General features: G+C 46.3%; 1 protein-coding gene across 8 annotated transcripts in view; it reads left to right on the top strand.

The window, feature by feature from the left end:
- TMCO4 (transmembrane and coiled-coil domains 4) overlaps window positions 1-24,439 on the top strand; it is an 84,436-nt gene that overhangs the window by 5,704 nt on the left and 54,293 nt on the right. For 6 of the 8 annotated variants that reach the window (XM_039854518.1, XM_039854519.1, XM_039854522.1 and 3 more), the window contains exons 3-7: window positions 2,259-2,353; window positions 7,487-7,664; window positions 12,179-12,353; window positions 13,096-13,123; window positions 22,974-23,106. In XM_039854518.1, coding sequence (XP_039710452.1) covers window positions 7,495-7,664; window positions 12,179-12,353; window positions 13,096-13,123; window positions 22,974-23,106 — 506 coding nt within the window. In that variant the 5' untranslated portion in view covers window positions 2,259-2,353; window positions 7,487-7,494. The remainder of the gene's footprint in view (window positions 1-2,258; window positions 2,354-7,486; window positions 7,665-12,178; window positions 12,354-13,095; window positions 13,124-22,973; window positions 23,107-24,439) is intronic. The other 2 variants (XM_039854520.1, XM_039854521.1) reach the window with 2 other exon arrangements.

The following is a 24,439-nucleotide window of genomic DNA, read 5'->3' as shown; positions in this document are numbered from 1 at the left end:
GGACATGTGACTGGCTAGACAAAAATCACAGTCGTAGAGTATCAAAACTAAGTCCCACTCCATCCTGTATCTATTTGCAGTCCAGCCATGGGCGAGTGTTCTCCTTGCTGTTCTCATTATGTACATGTTTTCCTGAAAGTCTCTTCTGGGTTAAGGGCAGGCCAGGGTATCTTCACAGTGTCTGGATAGGGTCAAGCCCCCCAGGAGACCCCTGGGAGCCGGGAGCTACTCTATCCATCAGTGACCTCCTAAGCGCTGGGTGCTGCTAGACCAGCTCTGTGCACAGTAGCTGGCCCCAGGGCACAGAGACACTGCTGACCCCGACCAGCAGGGCCTTTTCTCCCTGCTGGAATCCAGCACACTATCTTGGAATCAGCCTAGTTTCTCAGACACACTTAAGAATCTCAGTTCAACTTTGGACTGAATCCTGATCCCTAATCAGACCAAGGGTCAGAGGCCTCTGAGGACCGGCATACACAGTTCAGGTGGCACATGCCCACCCCACCCCTCGCCTCCAGCTGCCACCACACTCCCTCAGCTGGAATAGTTTGGGGCTCAGCCCATCCAACTGGACAGTCAATAGAGTTGAAATCATCCCACCTTCATGGAAAGCGAAAAATTCCTCTGTCTGCCATACCAACCCTTGTCCATTTTGTTGGTTCAAAGGAACGGGACTTAACTGTGACCTCAGCTTTCCAAGGCTTGGCTGGGCCACAAGGGGCCAGGGCTTTCTGAGATAAAACGTTCCCCTTCTAGGGATCAAGAGCAGAATTTTTGTTTTTAATTAAAGTTGTTTTTTCTATTATAGAAGCTCAAGACTAAAAACGTTAAAAATACAGAAAAATAGAAAGAACCAGTTACTTCTGGTCTCACAGCCCCACCACGGAGAGACAATGATCGTTAACATTTTGATGTACTTCCTTCTGATCTTCTTGCTCTGTGAAACATTTTTTAAAACCATGACTGGAATCGTACTATATATCCAGTGGCATGGTGTTAACCACCTCTCCAGAAAATAAAATCCCTCGTTTGTAGCGCTTGCCAATGTCTGTGGTGTGACTGCTCCCTCGGTGGCCCGTTTCAGGCCACCAGCATCGCTGAATGCAGAGTTGGGAAGAAATGCATAGAATCACTTCTCATTGGCCAGTATGAGCTGGCAGCAACACCCCATATTATAATTTAAATCGCATCTAATTTTTTATGGTCCTAAAATCAATATATACTCATTATTGAAAATTCATAAAACAGGAGCATATAAGGAAAAACATTAAAATCTTTCAGAATCTAACCTTCCCCCCTTACTTAGCGATAGCCACTGTCACTGTCCTGATGCAACAGTCCCTTCTCTATGGGTAAAGACATAAACAAAATAACTTCCAAGTTCAAAAGCAGTGCTTATTTATGGCAGAAAATTGGGGAAATCCAGAAAAGTTTCTGGCATCTCAAATGTCCGTTCAGAGGACATTTTGGAGGCTGTTCTTCCAGCCAGTTTTCTTTTCTGCATCTTTTCAACACGGTTAGACCGGTGTCTTGAATCCCCTAGTTTGTAGGCATGGTACAGGCACATTCTCATGTCCCATAGGAAGGTGACATCCAGGGTGTTATCACTGATAATTTATGAAAAAACTCTACTACAGAGTCCTACAGAGGTGAGAATAATATTCTAGTTCTTTAGCGTGGAAAAGAGATTAGGATGAAGCTCAGGTTATTTGAAGTTCCAGGAGACCCTAGGTTTGGGGCTCTGGGTAATTTCAGATGCTTGGCCCTTGTTCCATCTCCCTTCCTCAGTCTGATGATGGGAGTGTAAGAATAGGAGTACCTGTAGGGCAAGAAAGAACCCAGGAAACCTAGCTCTTACTTAAGCCTAAAAACTAGTTCGTGTAACAAGCATTTTCTGAGCGCTCACTCTGTAGCAGGTAAGCGGTTGGGCACCCGGATACAGAGATGGAGGAGATCCAGGGCCCGCCCTCCACTGCCAGGCTAACCCAGCAGCCGGCACAACAACCACGGCGCAGGGTATGAGGAGCTGGAGCAGACGGTCCATGCAAAGTGCCAGGGCTGTGCTCAGTGAACAGTAGCTGCCTGCTGCACTGCTCAGACGGGCGTCCCGGGTGCCGTGGAGGCAAAGGCCCAGAGGAGTGACAGTAGTAGCCAGACTCCCTGAGCCTGGGTAACCCAATCCCTGTCTCCCATAGGCCTCCCCCAGGTCCCACACCCTGTGACTCCAACAGGCTGGTTTTTCTGGTTTGCTTCTCCAGGGCAATTTGCATATTTCTGCGAAGAACCATCCAGAAACTGAATAACTTGTTTTCAGACTTAGAAAGGAGGCCCACAGTTGTTTCTCGAAATCCAGGTAAGTATTGTTTAAGGTTTCTTTTCTTCAGAACACTCTCGTTATTTAAATTGGTCCTATTTTAAATATTATGAGTTTTCATATCGTTGGTCTGCCCCACTAGAATGTAGCTCCATGATGGGGAGTTGTTGTCAGTCTGTCTTAGGCACCTCTGTGTCTCCAGCATGTAAGACGGTGCCTGGTACATATAGGTGCCAATATGTGTTTATTAAATTAACTAACTGGTTAATTTGGGGATGAGGTGGATATTTATTTTTAATTTATTTAGACCTTAAGAAAAGGCCTTTCAAATTCTATAGAGACATCTTACTGCTTTTTTATTTTTAATTTTTATTTTAAAATAATTATAGACTACAGGCAGTTACAAAAATAGTACAAAGAGGCCCCGCGTACCCTCACCACTCCCCAGAGGCCATAGCCTTACAACTAAATCTTAAATTCAGTCTGACTCCTTGGCTGGAAGAACTTGGTCTGCATGGTGCAGCCGCTGGCAGCATCCCCTCCAGCATCATCTCGAACCTCATCTCTTCCCTCCCAACCCTCCACGCGCACCACCCATTGTCTGAACCCTGGCTATACCGAGCATCTTTCTGGTTCTTAAAAAGGATATTTGGTCCTCTACCTCTGGGTGTTGATATATCCCGTCCCCTCTGCCCAAAACATGCTCTTCTCCCCCATCCCATCCCTGTCTGATATCACCTTCTCCAGGAAGCCAATTCGGGGTCCCAGGCCTCCTCTTTTTAACCCTCTACCCGTGTTTCCCCTGTCACAGTATTTATTCTGCTGGTTTGTCATCATCTGTTTACTTATCTATCTCTTCCACTGTCCTGTTTCTTCTACGGGAATACCCTCCCCCGTCCATCCACAGGGCCGCCCGCTTCCTTTCTGAAGGCCTCTGCTGCAATGCCACCTTTTATCCGCATATCACAATCACTTCCCTCCTACCCATCACTGCATATCCTCCTCACCCTTCCTGATTGTTCTTCCTCGATGATCACAACCTAACAAATGTTTATGGATTTATTTAGTGGACTGTTAAAGGCATGGATCCTACAACCAGACCCCACCCCACCCCCCGCCCAATGCAAATCTTTGTTCCATCACTCGCTAGCTATGTGATCTTGGGCAGGTTAAATTATTATTAAATTATTATTATCACATCTAATTAAATTATTATTGTCATTACATATTGGTGTATTATCGCCTGTCTCCCACTAGAATGTAAGACCCTCGAGAGCAGGGAATTTGTCAGTTTTGTCCCATGACCTGCTCCGAGGCCCAGAACAGGGCATCACACATCTCATACCCTTCTTTGTTCATCCAGCAAGTAGTTATTGAATGATGACAATATTCCAAGGCTTGGTCAGAAAGCTAGGGGTACAGCAGTGAAAAAACATTTATTTACTTATGTATACAAATAAAATGTAAGCTTCTTGCCTCAAGAAGCTTATATTTTATTTGTATACATAAGTAAATAAATAATTTAGAAATATATTATTTTTTCAGGGATGTGAAGTACAGCATAGGGAATATAGTTAATCATATTGTAATAACTATTACATTGTTATATGTTAATATAACAATGTTATATATTAATATACATTGTAATATGTATAGTGCCAGGCAGGTACTAGACTAATTGGAAAGATCATTTCATGAATTATATAAATTTCTAACCACCATGCTGTACACCTGAGACTAATATAAAATAATACTGAATGTCCACTCTAATTGAAAAAAGATGTGTGGTGTGTGTGTGTGTATGTGTGTGTGTGACCGATTTAAGATAGGAGATAGTACTAAGGCTTATAAAAATAGACCAGGGTCCTGAGACAGAGGAGCAGAAGTGCTTTAGCCTGAGGCATCAGGAAAGGCCTCTCAGAGGAGGTGAAATTCATCTGAGGCCAGAGCGATGTCAGGGGAGGAGTGTCCCAGCCAGGGGGAATGGCAGGTGCAGAGGTCCAGAGGAGGGACCAGCTTGAATATCTGAAGAGCAGAAAGCCAGTGTGGCTGTAGGGTAGTGAACAAGTCAGATGTGGGAAACGTGAAGTGGAGCTTAGAGGCAGGTGGGGCCGATCACGCAGGACATTGTAGGCCACCCAAAGGGGCTTGGTATTCTTCCTGGTGCACTGGGAAGCTTTTGGATGTGTTTAAGCAGATGAGTGATACGATTGGTATATAGGACGAAAAAGCCACTCAGGCTACTGTGGAAAGAATACATTATAATATATTTTATCGAATGAATGAATGAATGAATGAGTGAATGATTGAATTTGGCCTGAGCGGAGCTTTTTGTGCACTAAGCATACTTCTCCCCTGTGGTTAGAGGCAGGCCAGCTCATGCTTCTCTGATTAGATGGTTGTTTATTCTTGAACTAAGAACTGACGTGGGTCTCCCCAGATACCAGCCCAATAAAATACCATCTTGGGTTCCTCTGGGTAGTAGGCACAATTACTGTAGCCTCCAAGGGACACACAGAGTTAATTACCTATAGTGGAGATTGCTAAGCCTGCTGACATCATGCTGGCTGCTGCCCCTGGTGCTTTCCTTAGTCCACGGCTTATTGCTGTCCCCTTTGTCCACCCTTATGGTCTGGAATGATCCTCCGAGCCATGGAAGTCTTCTGTTAATCTCAAACTTAGGTTCCTAGAGCAACCGTGGGAAGCCAGTCCTGCTGGGTGACCTTGGGCAAGGTCTTAACCTCTCTGTGCCTCAATTTCTCCATCTGAAACAAAGGAAGAAAGGTCCCTGTGCTGGTGTAGAGGAAAAAGCATGAGATTTGAAGCCAAAAATCTGATCTGACTCTCATCACATCCTTCCTGTGTAACTTTGGGGAATCGATTGCCCTCTCTGAGCCTGTGCTTCAGCTGCAGTAGGGAATCATAAGGGCTCACGTCCTGTTTAACCTTGCATGGTAGTCGTGAGAATTAAACGGACTGGAAAGTGCTTTATAAACTGTTACGTGCCGTATAGATGTTGGTTTGTTGCTTCTAACAGCTTCAGGGTTATTTTGAAAAGCTAATGAAATATTAGTTGTGGACAGACTTTCAAATAACTGCTCCATGGAAATAATATTTTGAGAACAAAAACTCATATTGTTCAGCTGGATGATAATGAATTTTATGGACCAAAATCAGTGCAGAGTGTGGGTATTAGACTAGGAATCTCATGGTGATAGGATGAGTGTTTTAGAACAGAGGTGATAGCCGGGAGCTCTGGCTTTGGGTTCTGGTCTACCGTTTACTGGCCATGTGACCTGGGCCCAGGTACTTCTCCTCTGAGCCCGTTTTTTCTTTTTTCAAACTGGGCATTTTGGTAGTACCGGGCTCGTAGATTTGGCTGAGACCATACGTATTAAAACGGCGGCCCAGGGCCTGGCATCCAGCAATGGCTTGTTAATGTTAGTTCTTACTATTATTTATACACTGTTACTATGTGCCAGAGCATTGTGCTTAGCATTTCATTTACTTGTTTGTTGCAAACAATTCTGTGCCAGAATTAGTTCTAAATGTTTTACAAATACTAACCTACATGGTGATGTCATTTACTGCTAACACAGCTCTTCCCAGCAGATACTATTATAGTCCCATTTGTAGGTGAAGGAATCTAGGTGCAGAGAGGTTGTATTGCCCATGGTCCCATATCTATTAGGTGAATGCTTGGAGTCACAGCCAGGTCTGTCTGGTCCTGAGCCTGCGTCCATCTCCACAGTGCTAAGGCTGTTAACCCTCTCTGGTACCCGCTCCCAGAGCCCTTCCTGCTCCTTGGATGCCTGGCTTGGCTTGGTTCGTCCCCTCCCGTCTCCTGCTCTCTCCCCTCCCTTTCCTTCTTCCCCTTCTCTCCCTGGGAAGGAAGGAAAGAATAAAGGGAGGGAGAGAGGGAAGGGAAGAAGACCTTCCCTTCTTTCCTCCTTCCTTTCACGGCAGTATATATCACATACGCAGAGTGCACATATCTTAAGTATACGGCTCGATGAATTTTTAAATACATTTATACCCACATAATCACCACCTAGGTCAAGATACACAAAACTTCCATCACCCAGAAGGCTCTCTGTGCCCCTCCGAGCCAATATTCCCTCCCACAGGTAACCTCTCTCCTGACTTCTATCACTAGAGATTGGTTTCACCTGTTTTTCAAGTTCATGTCAATGTAATCTTACATGATAGATTCTCGTGAATGTCTGTCTGCTTATCATTCTGTCTGTGGGATTCACTCGTGTTGTTGTGGCTAGCCAGACACCATTCTTTTTCGTTGTCGTGTGATATTCCATGGTCGAATATGACACAGTTTATCTATTCCACTGTGAGGAAACATGTGGGTTGTTTTCAATTTGGGAATATTATGAATGAAGCTCCTATGGGCATCCATATGTGTGTCTTGGTGGATAAGCCCTCATTTCTTAGGAACGGAATTGCTGGATCATAGGGGAGACATATGTTTAGCTTTAGTGGATAATGTCAAACCATTTTCCAAATGGTGGTACCAGTTTACACTCGCACCGGCAGTGTATGAACATTCTATTTGCTCCTTATTCTCACCAGTACTTGGTATTGTTGGTCTTTTCCGTTTTAACCATTGTGATAGGTGCATGGTAGTATCACATTGAGTTTTAATTTCTGTTTCCCTGATGACTAATTCACACTCCACAGTAGTGGATGGAAGTTCTCTTTGTCCCTTATCCTCACCAATACTTGGTATTGTTGGTCTTCTAATTTTAGCCATTCTGATGGGTGAATAGCAATGTCTCATTGGGGTTTTAATTTCTATGTCTCTGATGTCTAATGATGTTGAACACCTTGCATGTGCTATTGGCCACTGGATATCTTTTATGAAGTCCTTATTCACATCTTTTGCCCGTTTTTAAATTTGCTTCGCTTCTGTTTCTTAATGACTTATAGGAGTTGTTTACATACAATGGATACAAATTCTTTGTTGAAAAACGTGTTGAAAATATCTCCCCCCGCCCCAATGAGTGGTGTGTGTTTTCACTCCCTTAGAGGTGAAGTTCTTAATTGTAATGAAGGCTAATTTATCAATCTTTTCTCTATGGTTGATAATTTTTGTGTCCTACCTAAGTAACCTTTGCTTATGCCTTGGATGCATTTCTCACTGGGATTTTTTTCCTGTAGGGCTGGAAATGGCCACATGGAACAGATCAAGCCGTAGGCCACCTCAGGTGGCCGAGCCAGCCATGGAAGGGGAACCACATCTGCCCATGGGCCGGGAGCTGTCCGAGGCCAACCGCTTCGCCTATGCCGCCCTCTGTGGCATCTCTCTGTCCCAGCTATTTCCAGAACCTGAGCACAGGTGAGTGAGTGCTTTTGTCTAACAGAGGAAGGTCATGCTTCTTAAGAGACAATTATTGACAGCCCAAGCTGCCTGCCAGGTACTGTGGGGTGCTATGAAGAAGAGAAAGGCATTTTCCTTGTCTTTAAGGAGCTCACAACCCGGTAGGGGAATATGACATGTCACTTAGCACTTACCAAGAAATCAAAAGGTAGAGTGTTCTAGGCCTGTTTCAGTGCCTCAAAAAGCCTTTGGCTAGCTTCTCTGCAACTCTCTTGGCCTCCCGCTCCTGATCACAAAATGGCTGCTGCAGCTCCATACATCATACCCTCACAGCACAAAGCCTAAGGCAGGAAAGAAGATGGCAGGAATTCTCCTCAAGTCGTTCTCATCGGGGAGGAAATCTTTCCCAGAATATGCCAAAAGGCTTCCCCTTTTGTGTCATTGGCTAGATCCAGTCACCTGCCTGAGACTCAGCTGCAAGGGAGGCTGGGAAAAAATAAAAGCACTTGCCATTTCTAACCTTCAATGTGGAAGGTAGATTCTGCTGCCCAGGGAGAAAAGGCAGAGAAAGGACATCTGGCAGAGAGGGTTCTCGTGGGGAGGGAGTATGTTGATGGCCCCTGCACAGAGCCTGGCACAGAGCTATTTCCAAACAAATGTTGGATGTTGTCATTATTAATAATGCAACAACACACTCTATCTGGAGGCTAGAATAGATTTCATTAGATATTCTATTCCCAAGCAAGCTGGGTCCCATCTCTTGCAAGAGCCTGACTCTCCCTGCTCTGGCCCATACTTGTGCCATATCTGGGAAGCCTGCATCTTTCTGGAAGCTTCCCCTGACCTGATACATCCCTACCTGATAAGCTGGTACCTAGGTGGGGAAGAGTTTTGTGTATTTTGTTCACATAAACAAACATTTTTGAACCTGGACAGTGTGCCAGGCCTGTGCCGGGGACCACCTAGGATGGCACATAGAGAAGTGAGTTATTGTCCTGTGCCCCCCTCCCACATCCAAGTATTGTACTTGGCACAGGTGGCTGGAAGCATTTGCCTTGGGGCATTTCCTTCCTGAAAGTTTCTGATTCAGCATGCCAACTCCTGCCACATTGGTTTTCCTAGGCCCAAAACACATTAGAAGGGCAGCTTCAACCTTTTTACAGCCCAGATAAGCTGTTGGTTTCAGTTATGTTAAGAAAACACTCTGTAGACATTTTTGTCCACATGGGGCAGAAAAGCAAGCCTTTCAAATACTGATTTCTTACCCAGGCTGTAAATGTCACAGATGCCGTACCCTACAATTAACCTTATTTATTAAACATGGAGAAATGAATGGGTAGAGCAGCGTTAGCAAGACATTTTCTGTAGAAGACCAGGTATTTTAGCTTGCTGACCACGTGGTCCCTGTCACAGTCCCTCTGTTGATCTTTAGCCTAAAAGCAGCCAGAGACGGTATGTAAAGGAATGGATGTGACTGTATTCCAGTAAAACTTAATCTACAAGAACAGGCTGCAGGCCAGATGTGGCCTCCTGCGCCGTTTGTCGTGGGGCATTTCCTCCCTGAATGTTTCTGACTCTCCTAGTGAGTCTGAGGAGCTTTGCACTGGGTTCGGGGGGTGAGGGGGGTCTAAATCCCTGGACTCCAGGTGAGGCTCTGCCTTCCCCACCGGTGAGACCCTTGATGAGGCATTGAATCTCTGGGGCCCTAACGATGAAAGGGGATGTTTGCTGCACCTGCCTGGCCAGCACCCAGCACATGGTGAGTGCCTAGGAATGTAATCGCTGGACAGGGCAGTCTCTGCGGTGGGCAAGCATGGCCTCTAGAGTCAGAGAGTGGTGGGCTTAAACCCTAGAACTGTCACTTTAACCCCTCTTGGTCTGGGTGTGCTCTTCTCTAGAACAGGGGTAAAAATAGTACCTCTCTCCCTCACGGGTTATGGTGGAAAGTGAGTATAAAGCCCTTAGCACAGGAACCGACGGATAGTCGCTCTGTGACTGTCATTTGTTGTCCGTGTTGCTGTTGATGTTCATGTATCTTGACTAGGCCACCAACATTAGAAGCAGTTGCTGAGGCCCTGCCAATCTAAAATGCCGTATTGCCGCTTCACATATATATTTATTAATTCAATTGTTCATTTAAAGAAACATATATATAGTGCTTTACATGTGCCAGGTATTGTTCTAAGCATATGATGAATGTTGACTTAGTTAATCCTTCCAACAACCCTTTGAAATAGGTTTTATCATTATCACTTCTGTTTTACAGATAAAGAAACTGAGGCACAGGGAGGTTAGGTAACTTGTCCAAGATCACACAGCTAGGAGCAGAGCTGGAACTTGAACCAGAGTTCGTGCTCTTTATCCGCCCCCCACTCTTGTTATGATATGCTTCTCTACATCCAAGACTTTCTTCATGGACACAGGGCCAGGCCATGCTGCTGCTCAGCTCTGAGCCCTTTCTGCATATAATTTCACCCTTAAGGAATGTTCAGTTCGCTTAGTCATCCATGGCCCCCTGTACACACCATATACCACCGCAGGGTAATCTCAGTAATTAAATTATTATAATCGTAATAGCAGTAGCTAACATTTATTGAGGGCTATCAGATGCCAGATGCAGTTACCCTGTCATTTAATCTTTCCAACCAATTTATGAGGCAGGTCCTGTTATCATCTGCATTTTACAGCAGAAGAAAATGAAGCTAAGAGAGGTGAAAGGGGACGCTCCCAGGGGACTTTAGTGCCTGACTCTGAACCTCATTTCCTACTGCCTCCCTTGGTTGCCTTATAAATAAAAATAATGACGCTAGCTAATGTTAGTTGAGCAACAACTCCATGCCAAGCCATGTTCTCTGTGCTTCGTATGTATCATCTCATTTAATCTTCAAACAACCTTATGAAGTTGGTCGCTTAGACCCATTTGCAGATAAGGAAACTTGAGGCACAGGGAGGTCGTTACTTTTGCAAGGTGCTGCATCGCTCAGACGTCCTTTTAGGAATGAAAGACGTTCCCCCAGCTGCTGAGAGGGCTGCGAGCACCGCCTGGACCGGCTACAGCTAGAGAGCTACCTCGCCCACTGTTCTGCCTCATTCCTGGGGCGGCCTTCATCCAATGACTGGCTGATGTGGAGGCATAAAGGCCCAGCCCTCTCGCCCCACAGAGGGTAACTCCGAAAGGTCGTCTAATCTTCAGAACTCCCTTCAGAGTTAGCTAAGTCTTCCTCTGGGACTGCATTGCAGCTCAACTATTGCCCTGCCCAGCCCTGCATCCTCCCTGCCCACCCACAGGCACTGATCCCAAGGGGACCCTAATACACATTTCAGAGCTCCTTCCTGGAGACCATAACAGCGGGACCAGGATTTGAACCTAAGCTCTTCACTGCTCTCGTCAGGGGCCCGGCCTGCAGAGATCTCTCCACTTGTGCTTCGGTGGCCCCAGCTCTCAGGACTGGCATGGGTGGGCTGCCTGGGATTCGTAGGGACCAGGCTGGGTGGTGCAGGTCGGGAGCCTTCTGGCATTTCACCCTAGTCTGGCAGTTCACCCTAGTCTGGCCAGAACTGGGGTATAGAACCCAGGACAGTGCAATTGAGGCAGGCTGGGGCGCTGGGTTTGGAGATAAACCTGACTTCTGAGTATCAGCCTTTTCTCTGGGCTGGTATAATCACCTCCTAACTGACTCCCTTGGCTCCACAGCCCCATGCCCACCCACTGCCCCACTTACCACTGTTGCTGCCATGAATGGTGACTTTGAATCAAAGCCTGATGTGGACCCTGCCACAGTCCCCAACATGCCATGTGCTTCCTGCAGTTGTCTCAACTCCTGGGGTTCCTTCTCCCCTAGAGCACCATGGCCATCCCCCACCCAGAGGCTCCTGTGGAATTCAAGTCAAATGCCTGCTATGGAGAGAGACCCCACGGGGACAGTGGGCATGGCGGGAGGACACTATTCCTCTGCGCTTTATCCATTTCCACAGTGTCTGGCTTTTCCCAAGAAAGCACGTCCTCGGTGATTTCCAACATCAGCAGATCTCGCACAGGAGGCTTTGTCTAGCTGCTGCGCCTCCCCTCCACAGGCCGTTCCGAGGGCTCCCTCCCTGGACTCATCAGAGCTCAATTCCTGCTTGTCCTAGCGTATCACATGACACTGGGATCAATTAGTTACATCTCCATCTCCACCTGCTGTGAGCTTCTCATCAGAAGCCGCATCTCGCTCATCTTTGATCCCTCAGCCCCCAGCACAGCCCCTACTCAGGCTCGGCCCAGGACGCATGGTCAGAAGCTGCTCATTGCCCTTGTTCCTGTGGTTTATCGGCCTCTTCGGTCAAATGTTTGATGGGAGGAAAAGCTAAAATCCCCACCACCTAAAATTAGGTTTTCGGCTCTGTCTGTATTCCATGGACCACGGTCACCATGGTCTTTTTGTATATTCCAGCCGTTCACATCCACAAACAGGTCTGATCTAAACTTCCCCACGGCCTTGGAGATACACAGTCCAGGAAACTTTGAGATCTCAGTCATGTCTGTCTTTCAGCCCCTTCTGCACAGAGTTTATGACAGGCCTGGTGAAGTGGCTGGAGTTGTCCGAAGCCGTCTTGCCAACCATGACTGCTTTTGCCAGTGGCCTGGGAGGTGAAGGAGCTGACGTGTTTGTTCAGATTTTATCAAAGGACCCCATCTTGAAGGACAACCCATTGGTGATCACTCAGGTACACCCACCACCCAGGCGGCTTCCAAGGAAACTAGAACAAATTATTTCCTTTCAAAGTCAGTCCGAATATCACTTGTAGTAGAATAGGGTAGTTGAAAGATAAAATATTTCATCATAATATCGTATGATGATGATGATCATAGCTAAATATCATTATTGAATATTTACTATTGATTTAATTTATTAAATACTGCTTATTATGTGCTAGCACCTTTATAAATATTAACTCATTTAATTCTCAAAGCAACTTTATGAGATAGGTAGTATGATCACCCCCATTTTATAGATGAGAAAACTGAGGCACAGAGAGGTTAAATAACTCGTTCAAGGTCAGGCAGCTGACAAGTGGCCGAGACTGGATTTGAACCTTGGCAGTCTGACTCCAGAGCCCATGTTCCTCAATGCCAAGCTGCGGTGCCTCTTTTCAGAAGCAGCAGCTTTGCTGTGTGCCCTTGAGCATGTCACTTACCTGCTCCGTGTACAGTTAAAGCAGGAAGCTTCTGACATGGCTGTTTGGTGAGTCAACCGAGCAGATTTAAAACAGCCCTTCCCCGCTTCATTTCACTCCCTGACATTCTCACACATTTATTTATTTACTTACTTGTCTGGCTCACCACTAGCATATAACACAGAGATACTTGGTCTGTCTTATTCTGCCACTAACAGTCAATAAATATTTGTCAAATGAGTTGGCTGATTACATAGCAACTTATTGCCCATTCCTGTTACTTTTCCACCAGGACCTGATGACCTTCTCTCTCAAGGATGGTGAGTTGATTTTCTAAGCTCTGTAAATTGCGAGGGCTCCTCTTCGTTCTCGGCCAGTAAAGCCAGTGATAGGAGTTGCCACCTGTGGCGTGATCCCCGTGGGAACCCCATACAGTTGGGGAGCTGGTGAACACATCATTCATGGAGTCCTTCTTATGGTTATTTCATTTATTCCTCGCAATGCCCTGTGGTTTTACTTTCTAAGTAGCTCTCGAATCTGGCATCTTTCTCATCTCCACCTTCCGCCCTGGTCTGAGCCACCATCACCCCCTCCTGGATGGCAGCAGGGGTCTCCTCACTGTTCTCTTTCAGCATTCTGGCCAGCGGTTTTTCCTCCACCCTGCAACTCAAATGATCTTCCCAGAGACACATGTGACCGCACTGCCTCCTGGCTCCATACCCATCCACACCTGTGGCCATTCCTGTTGCGTGCAGGGAAAAGACCAGCTCTTCCTGGCGGGCCAGCCCTGCCCCCACCTCATCTCTCACCACTCTCCCCGCTCCTCTTCCCATGCTGGCCTCTCTGGGTGAGCCCTGCTTTTGGCACCATGGCGTCTTTGTACATGCCCTTCCCCTGCCTGGAGGACATCCTGCTCCTCTTGCCCAGGTACTCTCTGCCTCTCCCTCATCCCTTCACTCCGTCATCACTCCCCAGGGAACGGCTTCCTGGCCCCCGCTCTGGGACGCTCCCCCAACAGCACGTCAGCCACGTCAGCCATGGCTGCAGTTGAATTCCTAGTGACGTGCTTCTTCGCCTGGTAACTAACTGGCTTCCCCTCCAGACTGTAAGCTCCATACGGGCAGAACCCGCACCTGGTTTTCTGCACCACGTACTTCCGGTGCCTAACACAGCACCTCCACATAGTACACACTCAGTGAACATCTGTCGAATGAATTAATGAGATGGATCCCAGTGCTCCGTTTTGTGGGTGAGGAAGGCGGCTCAGAGTGATGAAGCAATTTACCCAAGGTTGCTCAGTACGTGGCAGTGCGAGATTTCACTACCTTTGTTTCCTAGGACTGTTGTAACAAATTACCATAGACGGGTGGCTTAGAGCAACAGAAACTTATCCTCTCACGGTTTCGGAGGCCAGAAATCTGAAAGCAAGGTGTCAACAGGGTCTCACTCCCTTCAAAGGCCTAGCTGAGAATCTTTCCTGCCTCTTTTAGCTGCTGATAGCTCTAGGCAGTCCTTGGCTTACGGCTGCATCGCTCCAGTCTCTGCCTTCATCTTCTGGGGCTTTCTCCCCTTCCCTTTCCTCTCCTCCTCGTGTCTCTTATCAAGATCTTTCACTTTGTGACAGTACTTCCCCCTTATCTGCAGTTTTATTTTCCACAGTTTCGGTTACCCGCGGGTCAAAAATATTAAATGTAAAATTCCAGAAATAGACAGTTGATATCGTGCGCCATTCTGAGTAGCATAATGAAATCTCATAGTCCTGCTCCATCCAGCCCAGGATGTAGATCATGCCTTTGTCTAGCGTATCCATGCTGTGTACACTACCCTCTCCGTTAGTCACATAATCGCCTACTCAGTTCTCAGATTATTAACAGAGAGGGAGACAGACCACATTCACAAACTTTCATTACAATATGTTGTTTTAATTGTTCTATTTTGGTATTACTTATTGTTAATCTCTTACTGTGCCTAATTTATAAATTAAACTTCATCATAGGTATGTATGTATAGGAAAAAATAGAGCATATATAGGGTTCAGTACTATCCTCGGTTTGAGGTATACCCTGGGGGTCTTGGAACAGCTCAGAGAAGGTCAGCGTCATAGTTGGGCCATTTGTTCAAGTACTTCCCCACAAGCTCCATGAAGGCAGGGCCCTTGCTTAGACTGTTCACTGTCGTATCCCAATAACACTGATGGACCCATGGTGGGCATTTAATATTAGATGGATGGATGGATGGAAGGATGGATGGATGGATGGATGGATGGATGGATGCATGCAATGCATGGATGAAAGGGACAGAAAGGATTTGATGGAAGGATGGATGGATGATGAGTGGATGGATGATTTGGATGGATGGATGGCATGCATGGGATGAAAGGACAGAAGGATGATGGATGGATGGATGATGGATGGATGATGGATGGATGGATGGATGGATGGTCAGATGATGGAAGCATGGATGCATGCATGGATGAAAGGATAGAAGGATGGATGGATGGACACATGCATGCATGCTTAGGTGCATGGGTGAAAGGATGAATGGATAGAAAACTGATGGATACATGGATGCATACATGGATGGATGGAATTATGAATGAACAGAGAGATGGATGGATGGCCTTTCTTTAGAGAACGAGGCTACACACTAGCAGGGTGGCTTGTATGAAGTTGAGGGTTAAACCGCCCTCTTCTACAGCGCTTGATGGGGCAGGGGCATGCGACAGAGGAAGAGGCTCTCTGTGCTGCTGGATTTCTCTCTGGGTGCGAGGTGGGGTGATGAGTCATGGAATCCGCCCAGGAAATCAGCATGAAAAGCTGCATTTCTCAGAACTTCCTGGAAGGTTGACCTTTACTGCCAGCATTGGGGTCTTAGTCACAAAACGATGCCATCTTGGCAGCTGGGTGGAATTTTTGGAGGTGTTAACCATTTTCTTCTCCTCCTAGTAACAACTCACAAAGTTGTTTGCCCACACAACTCAAAAAACAAGTCTTTTGTGTGTTGAAGGTTAAACTGAATCTGAGTTAATGCTAAACTGGGTTTCTGAACCTCAGCATTACTGACATATAGGGCTGGATCATTCTTCGTTGTGGGGCCATCCCGTGTATCGTAGGACATGTCTCTCTTCATTGCCGATCTCTATTCACTAGATGCCAGTAGCACTTCCTGAGTTTTGACCATCAAAAATGTCTCCACACGTTGCCAAATGTCCTCTGGGGGTCAGAAACAGCCCTGGTTGAGAACCAGTGCCCTAGGACCCCAAATTTGGCCATCTCAGATTGGGCTGGTTTATTTGTCATTGGTCACGTTTATAAGTTATTCTAGTTGCTCTTCTAGGTCCTATACATAGATGGTGAACTATCGCATAGTATTTAATATTCAGGTCAACTGCTAAAGTAGGCCCTGTTATCCTCACCGACAGGAGATGAAATTAGATGCAGAAGTTAAGTAGCCCAGGACTACATTTCAAAGTTTCAAAATTCCATTTAAGGCAAAGCGAATCTCACTGTGTCCAGGAAACTTAAACTGAATCACGGTTTTTGCCTTCGGTCCTCTGAAGCCAAAGATAGCATCAGCTCTAGGCCGTAGGACCCGAGGAGGTGCATACCGCAGGGGACAGAGCCATCTTTCTCACAAATTTGGCTCTACTTTCTGATCTGGTCTTTATAACTGAATTATAAACCCTACCTCTCCAATGAATCAGAAAGGTTTGAGATGTTTGTCTTGTGTCATGGTGAAATGCAAACATCGTCGCCTGGTTGCTGGGTTCCCCATCAGCATCCTCCAGATTCATATAACTTGTTATCAGCATCGAAACTGGCTAATTCATCCATTCAGCAAATAAGAACTAAGCACCCACTGTGTGTGCCAGGCCACTGTGTGGGCGACGGGAGTAATTCTAATCATAGCTGATACTCACTGAGTACCTAGTGCGTGCAGGCCCTGAGCTCAGAGCTTTCTACTAATTCTTTTAAACTCCTCAACAGCCCTAGGAGGTAGATGCTATTACTGTCCCCATTTTACAAAAGAGGAAATTGCAACACAGAGGAAAATAACCTGCCCAAGGTCACACAGCTAGAAAGTGAAATCACACAGGCGATGTGATTTCAGAGATTACTCTTAACTGCTGTTGCTCTTCCCACGTGAACAGAAATTGATAGAGCCCTGGTCCTTACAGCTGACTTTGATGAGGCTGAAACTTAGAGTGGGTGCCCCATGTGGCAGGAGGCGAAGGAGCGGCCAATTTTGCCGGCATCCGAAAAAATGGAGCTGGAAGACCTGGTCATGGAATTGTCCCCCTAAAATAAGCCGTAAGGAGAAAAGGCAGGAGTCATGCCCAAAATGATCTGAATTCAACTGCTGCCTGTGAGGGGGTCCAACCTTAAAGTCTCGGCCCTCTAGCCATGCTCTGGCTCACAAAGTGAAGACCCCGAACCCACACATGTAAGCGTAAACCCGTTTCCCAGCAGTGGGCAGGGTGGCATGAAATTGGAATAAGATGTGGTTTCTTTATATGAAAAAACAATTTAACTTAGGGTGAAAACTAGAATAAATATCCTAAGTGTTAAACATAAAAATATGTCATTAGGAAGGTCGATAAATTGTAGGATGGTAGGGCAGTGGGCCGGGTAAGCAGTTGTATGAATATGGCCTGACAGATGCGTCCATGGACCCCAAGAAGAGAAGAGACAAAGGGTCCCTGATCTAACATAGTAGCAGGCAGCTCACAGCCTCAGCCGAGCAGCCCTGGCTTCTGAGCATCATTAACCGGGCAGGATTGAAAACATGACAATTGACCATAAAAACAATTTACCGTAAAATTAGCCACCCTTTATTGAACACTGACTGCATCCCAGGTGCTAGCTAGGCTGGTCACATGCATCTTTTTATTCCACCTCAACAGAAGCCAAATTTAAGAGAGATTCTTGTCCTCATTTTACAGATGAAGAAACTGAGACTCAGAGAGGTCAAGAAACTTACCTTAAGCCATTCATCTAGTTGGTGGTCAGATGAAAATTTAAACCCAGGTCTGTGTGACAACAAAGACTGATGTTCTGCATCCGGGATCCTTTTCTTTGGTCTGGAGGGCAGTCCTCAAAGGGAAGGGATTGACCATGATCTCTTCCCAAAGGTCTGGGATCCCGCTGCTCTCCAAGAGGTACTTGGAGCCATACTGAGAACAGAGGTTGGTTCAATGTCTTGCAACAGGAGGCTGTCAAATGTGAAGAGAGCGAGGGTTGTCATCACAACACCTAGGGTATAACTGGCATTTAGTACCAAGCTCCAGGGCATTCATCCTTGGATGCACAGTGCTGGATGATAAAGTGTTAAGACACAGTAGCTTCTCTACTGAGAGATGCTAGTGGAAGAAGGAGCCCAGACATGTGGGTTCTGGCCCTGGCTCTGTTATGAACGCACTGGGTGACTGTGGACATGCCTTTGGTCATCCTCGGCCAGAGGGACCAGTTGAGTTCCAAGGGCTCCTACAATATGTGGTTTTGGGTCCAGGTGGGCATTGGGGCTGCCTTGCGGTTGTGGGAGGCTGCCGCACTCTGGCCCGAGATCCCTAGGTCAACCCCCCACCCACAAGATTTTCCAAAGAACAGTCCGCCTAGGTAATGGATCACCTTTATGTGCACCTGTGGTCCAGGGCCTAGAGCTATGCTTGGCATTGTATGTGCAACCCACGTGCCCATGTACACAGAAGATAGGGTTCACCACTGACCACAAGAGATCATTCTGGAACCCCCATACTCCTTCGAGAGCAGAAGGCTTGCCTTTAAATGGTGGCCACAGTGGAATGAGGACAAAAGTTGGTGTCAGATCATCTGGATTATAGTTCAAGCTCCACCACCCCCTCAGCTGAAGCATCATCATTACCTGCTGCCTAGAACCACTGGGAAGATTAGCAGTCACATGTGCAAGCTCCTTGAGTGATCCCTGGCACATAGTAGGAGTGTCATGGATGCTGGTTTTCCTTCCCAGCAGACAGCATGAAGGGTTGTCCTAATGAGCCCAGCCTCCAGGCACAAGTTTGCCCAGCCCTTCTCAGACCAGGAAGTGCTCGCCTATTTGCTCATGGCTTTGTCTCTCAGAGTAGAAACCACCTGCTTCAAAACCACCTGGGGGCCTCGTTAACTTAAAAAATCAAGTTATAACTGATGATAACAAGAAAATACCTCATGGTAAGAGAATAGAAAGCAGTGAAGTGGGGTCAGGGAGGACTTCTTGGAGGAAGTGACATTTGAAGAAGGAACTGCTCTAGGAGATCTAGAAGAGAGTATTCCTGGTGTTGGCAAGAGTGACTCACCACTCAGAGGTGAACCCCACCCAGAGTTGGAGAGTGCCCTTACTCAGTAAACCCACTTTCTCCCTTGTCACCCAGGGGATGCATGACCCAGAGGGTACTCGAAAGGAGAATAAGTCTCAGCCGAAGGTGGGAAGCCAAAGAAGGTCTTTGGTGCTGCTCGGCACAGGCGGGCACATCAGAGGACCCTGGCAGACAAAGGGGGAGCTTCAATTAATTAATGAGCCAACACATCTTAATTGAGAACCTACTAATTGCCAGACATTGTCCTGGGCACTGTCCCGGAGACAACAAGGAACAAAGAAAAGGTTTCTGCCCCGGTGAGACTGACATTCTGGTGGGGAGATCCAGACAATAATTATCCACATGTATATATAACAGTAATAGGAAACACAGGAATGGGGGCTGAGTGACTGAGGCATGGGCTGCTTTACTTCAGAGGCAAATGGCATTCTCTAAAGAGATGGATATTTGAGTGGAGATCTGACTAATAAGAGGGACCAGCCAGGCAGAGCTCTGGGGGAGGGGCTTTCTAGTTACAACAGCACCTGCAAAGGCCCTGGGGCAGGAATGAGCGTGGCTTCCTGTTGGGAAAGATACCGGAGCGTGAAAAAAGAACCAATAGAAAGTGAGTTGGGAGAGAGTGGCAGGAAGGTGCCAGATAATGTACACCTTGCAAACCACAGGAAGAAGTGTGGATTTTCTTCTAAGTGCATCAGGAAGCTGTTGGAGAATTTCAAGTTGGAGGAGAGAACATGATCAGATTTATGACTTTAAAAAATTCCTCTAGTTGTTGTGTGGGCAGGTATAAGAGTTATAGAGGAGAAACCAGTGAGATGGCCAATGATCGAAGGGTAATGACGATCACAGTGACAGTAGCAGTGGCAGGTCATGGCAGTGGAGGTGGAGCGCAGTGGTCAGACTTGGGATATATTTTAGAGGTGCAATTGTCAGCATTAGCTACTGGATTCAATGTTAGGGGTGGAGAAATGAGAAGAATAGACAACAATGCCCAGGCTTTGGGCCTGAGCCCCCAAACAGGGTAGATAGGCCCTTGAGGAATGAGTTGGTCACCTGGCAAGTTGGCAATAGAGCTAAGACCACAGAACCCCAGTGTCCTGGGTAGCCTGGGACTCGTGCCCCTCCCCAAAGACCTACCACCTACCTTAAATAGATCATAAGCTCCAAGTCTAGCAGCCCGGCCACCAAGATTTTTGAAATGACCCTTCCACGAGGCTGACTTTCTAGAGCCCCGTACCTGAGAATACCTTGGGAGGTTCCCTATGCCCCTGGCAGCCTATATCTCTGTAACCTTGACCGATGGAATATAAATTAGTGGCTAATTAATCACCATGGCCAAGGTTTGTTTCATATCCACAGCTCGATTATTACCCAGGTACAATAGTCTGATCTTATCAGGGGGCAAGGAGCTCCTAATTGTTTAGAACTTTAATGACCTAGTAACCCCAAGACACAACGTGCACATACACATATATAGTTCAGGGCGTAAGTGGTAGACAGAATAATCCACCCCCCAAAGATGTCCTAATCCTTGGAACCCATGAATATATCACCTTACATGACAAAAGAGACGTTGCAGATATGATTAAGTTAAGGATCTTCAGATCGGGAGATTATCCTGGATACCTGAGTGGGCCCAGTCTAATCACAGGGTCTTTAAGAGGGAGACAAGAGGGCCTAAGTCAGAGTAGGCATCAGGGCGATAGAAGAAGAGGTTGGAGTGAACAGAGGGAGGGGCCGCAAGTCAAGGAATGCAGGCGGCCTCTAGAATCTGGTAAAAGCAAGAAACGGATTCTCTCCTAGACCCTCCAGAATGAACTGGCCCTGCTGACACCTTGATTTCAAGATCTCTCACCTCCAGAACTGTATTTTTTAAGACACTAAGTCCAGTAATTTCTTACAGCAGCCATAGGAAACTCATACAGCTTGCTTTGCATGAAGCACTGTTGTAGTGATTTATACTTATTATCAGGAAACGTTCAATCAAGGGGTAAAATGATCCAAGGCCCTTTAGGTGGAACATAGAAGGACACGGGTTAAAACCAAGACTGACCGATTGGAGAACCATTCCCTTAGCCACAGGGCGGCACAGACCTTCTCTGTCACATGAGGAGGGTATCTCTGCAGACCCGCACAGTCAGAGGCTCACAGCCTGGCCTGGGAGTGGGTGGGAAATGACCCCTACATGCCAGGATGCAAGGCATGGACTGGGTCCCGTGGGTGGAGATGTGATGCAGGTGGAGAGACCAGTGAAGGTTTGAGTGGAATGGGCCAGGTAGGGGGTGGGAAGAAGCGAAATGGATACAGCGGAGGAGTTTTTAGACTCCATCAGACTTGGAGACTTGGGATGTGCGGGGTGAGGGGGAAGGAGGATCGTGGGTGGTCTCTGGCTTGGGTGCTGTGTGATGTCATGTTCTGAGGCAGGCCACCCAAGAGGAGACCCAGAAGGGTCTTTTATGCCACACAGGGCCCATCGTCTGGCAGACAGGCTGGGCTTTATCAGCTTAGGCTGGTAATGGAGTCCATCTTGGTACAATAGGGTTACTTAGCCAGGATTCTGTCCCTTGTGCTACTTGAAGACAGAAATTGCTTGCACAGGGCCAGTTCGTTTGACTCCCACTTCTTAGGAACCAGATATTAACATATTCTTACAGAAACAGAGCTTGGACAGACCACCTTTGGTTAGATTTTGACAGATTAAGCTTTCCGATTATAAAATTAACCCAAAATCACCATGGATAATTTTGAAAAGGCAGAAAGAAATCCTGTTTAACATAGTTTCTTCTTTTTTCTTATGCAGTGTCTGGTTTTTTTTTCGGTTGGGACACTATGGCAAATTATCAAGTAAATTTCTATCCACTTTTAAAGTTTATTTCATTGCATAAGCATTTTTTTCAGTTATTACAAACTTTTCTTAGAAATTATTTTTTATGGCTTCCTAGTTTTACACTGGGCGGATGTGCTGTGTGGTCAGTTATGATTATATGACTAATCCCCAGTGTTAGAAATCTCTAGACTATATCCACCTGCATGTTATAAATGTAACAAGAGGGCCTTTATTTACTAAATATTTTCTGCATTTATGGTTGTTTCCTTAAGATTAGAGTTACAAAAATGGACTTCCTAGGCCTAAGGGGATATACATCTTTTTCTCAATTTTTTATTGTGCTAAAATACAAAACCATAAAATTTAGCATCTTACCCATGTTTGAGTATACAATTTAGTGGCATTAAGTACATTCATATTCTTCTACAACCATCATCACCGTCTATCTCCAGAATGCTTCATCTTACAAAACTAAAAATCTGTCCCCACTAAATACTAACCCCCCATTTCCTCCCTTCCCCCCACAGCCCTTGGTAGCCACTGTTCTACTTTCTGTCTCTATGATTTGGAGGATGCACTTTTTTTTAATATATATTTTTATGTTTTATGTATTTTAAATGCAAAAAATATAAAATATTTTCTACTTTTATATAGAAATATAAATACATATATTTTATATATACATACACATACACATATATAGTCAAATTGCCCTCCAGAAAGTTTATATCGGTGCACCCGTTTTCGTCACCTCCGTAACAGCTTTGGGATTTGGGGATTAAAAAAACTGATCTTTGCTAATTTAGGAGAAAAATACCACCTTGCTTTTGATTAATATTTTTAATACTTGCACAGTATTCCATCCAGGAAGCTGCGCTGTTGTTTAATTGACTGGTTCTCATGAGCTTGTGTGTTTCAGACATTTCCAGAGTTTGGGTTTTATCAGTTACACTGCTGTTAACATCTCTGCGTTTAAAAGCTTAACTGACGGCCCGTGTTGTTTCTGTTTTCCAAGGGCGCTATGATGCCCGGGCCCGAGTCCTCATCTGTCACATGACGTCCCTCTTCCGAGTGCCCTTGGCAGAGCTGGATCTCCTTGAAGAGACGTTCCTTGAGAGCCTGAAGGAAACCAAAGAGGAGGAATCTGAGTAAGGGAGCTCTGTGATCCCCGCCCCACCTGCCAGGAACCGAGGACTGCTACCTGAGTTCACTTTTCAGATATCCGTCCCCTCTTTCCCATTCCCCCCACTAAAGACACAAGTCACTTCCCTCTCTGGGTCCCAGTCCTGATCTTTAGGAAGAGGGGATTGAATGGATGATTGCTAAGGGCTTGTGACTTCAACATTCCATGGCCCTGACACCCCGCTTCACATCAGGTTCTTATGACAGCTTGTCCATGGGCCGGCGTGGCCTGGGTTCAAATCCCACCTCTGACATCCATCTGCTTTTTGACCTTGGGCAGGTGCCCCCCACGACTCTAGGCCACAATATTCTCATCTGTAAAATGGGAATAAGGATAGCGTCCTCCCAGGGTCATTGTGAAAAACAAATGTGCTCATATTACAAGGTGCTTGGCCCAGGACTGCGACGAGCACGTGGTCAGTAGGCATGAGTCCTTCCCTTCCCCCACCTGCCCCTGTATTTACCAGTTGTAGAGCGGCTTTGCTATCTATGTATTGTCGGGAGTGTGTGGAGTGGGAAATTATCCTGGCAACTTGGCCGGAGCTCAGCTGTTTGCTGAGCACCTTACACAGCATCTAATCCCAGAGCAATCAATCGATCCAGCCACAGCCTAATTGCGGGCTCCTTACACCAGGCACGTCTCCCAGCCTTGGGTTTTGTTTGGCCCCGATGGCCTTCTTCGAGCAGCCAGGTTGTACCAGCTCAGCCCAGCTGGGAAGTTAGCTCTGACGCTAAGTTTAGAACTGGAGCCGCCCTCCTGCCAGGGTTTGAAGGGCAAAGGGAAAGGTTGGTTCCTTGAGAAAGGAGGAAACTTGGTCTGCTGAAATACCCTGAAAACAGACTTGTTTTGACTCTCAGAGTTGTGTCAATAAGCACCCACACCCAGGTCAATTACCACCATCTCAAGGGCTACCCAGATTCTGGGGATATACTGGACAATCGTAGTATCCTATGTGCCTTGAAATGAAGGACACTCTTAGCTATTGTTTGGAAAGCTTATTGTCAGAAAAAAAATATATTACCAGAGGATTTGTTCTGATAGTAGCAGTAGCATCAGATTGGGGAATATGTAAAATCAGAAGTTCCGACATGACCCAGCTCTGCCACTTACCGGCCGTGTGATCTTGAGCAAGTTAGTTAACTTCTCTGGGTCTGAGTTTCCTTACTTATAAAATGGGGATAATAAATTACAGCACCCTGCTCTTAGGGTTCTTGTGGGCTCAGATGAGTTCACACATGTAAAGTGCTTCGAGCAGGGCTTGCGCAGAGTCACTAGTTGATAAATATCATTATCTGCTC

The sequence above is a fragment of the Pteropus medius genome, unplaced genomic scaffold, assembly GCF_902729225.1.
Source record: "Pteropus medius unplaced genomic scaffold, Ma_sr-lr_union100, whole genome shotgun sequence".
NCBI classification, from domain to species: domain Eukaryota; kingdom Metazoa; phylum Chordata; class Mammalia; order Chiroptera; family Pteropodidae; genus Pteropus; species Pteropus medius.
Note: the sequence above shows the minus strand (reverse complement) of the source record. Positions and strands in the feature narration are given on the sequence as shown.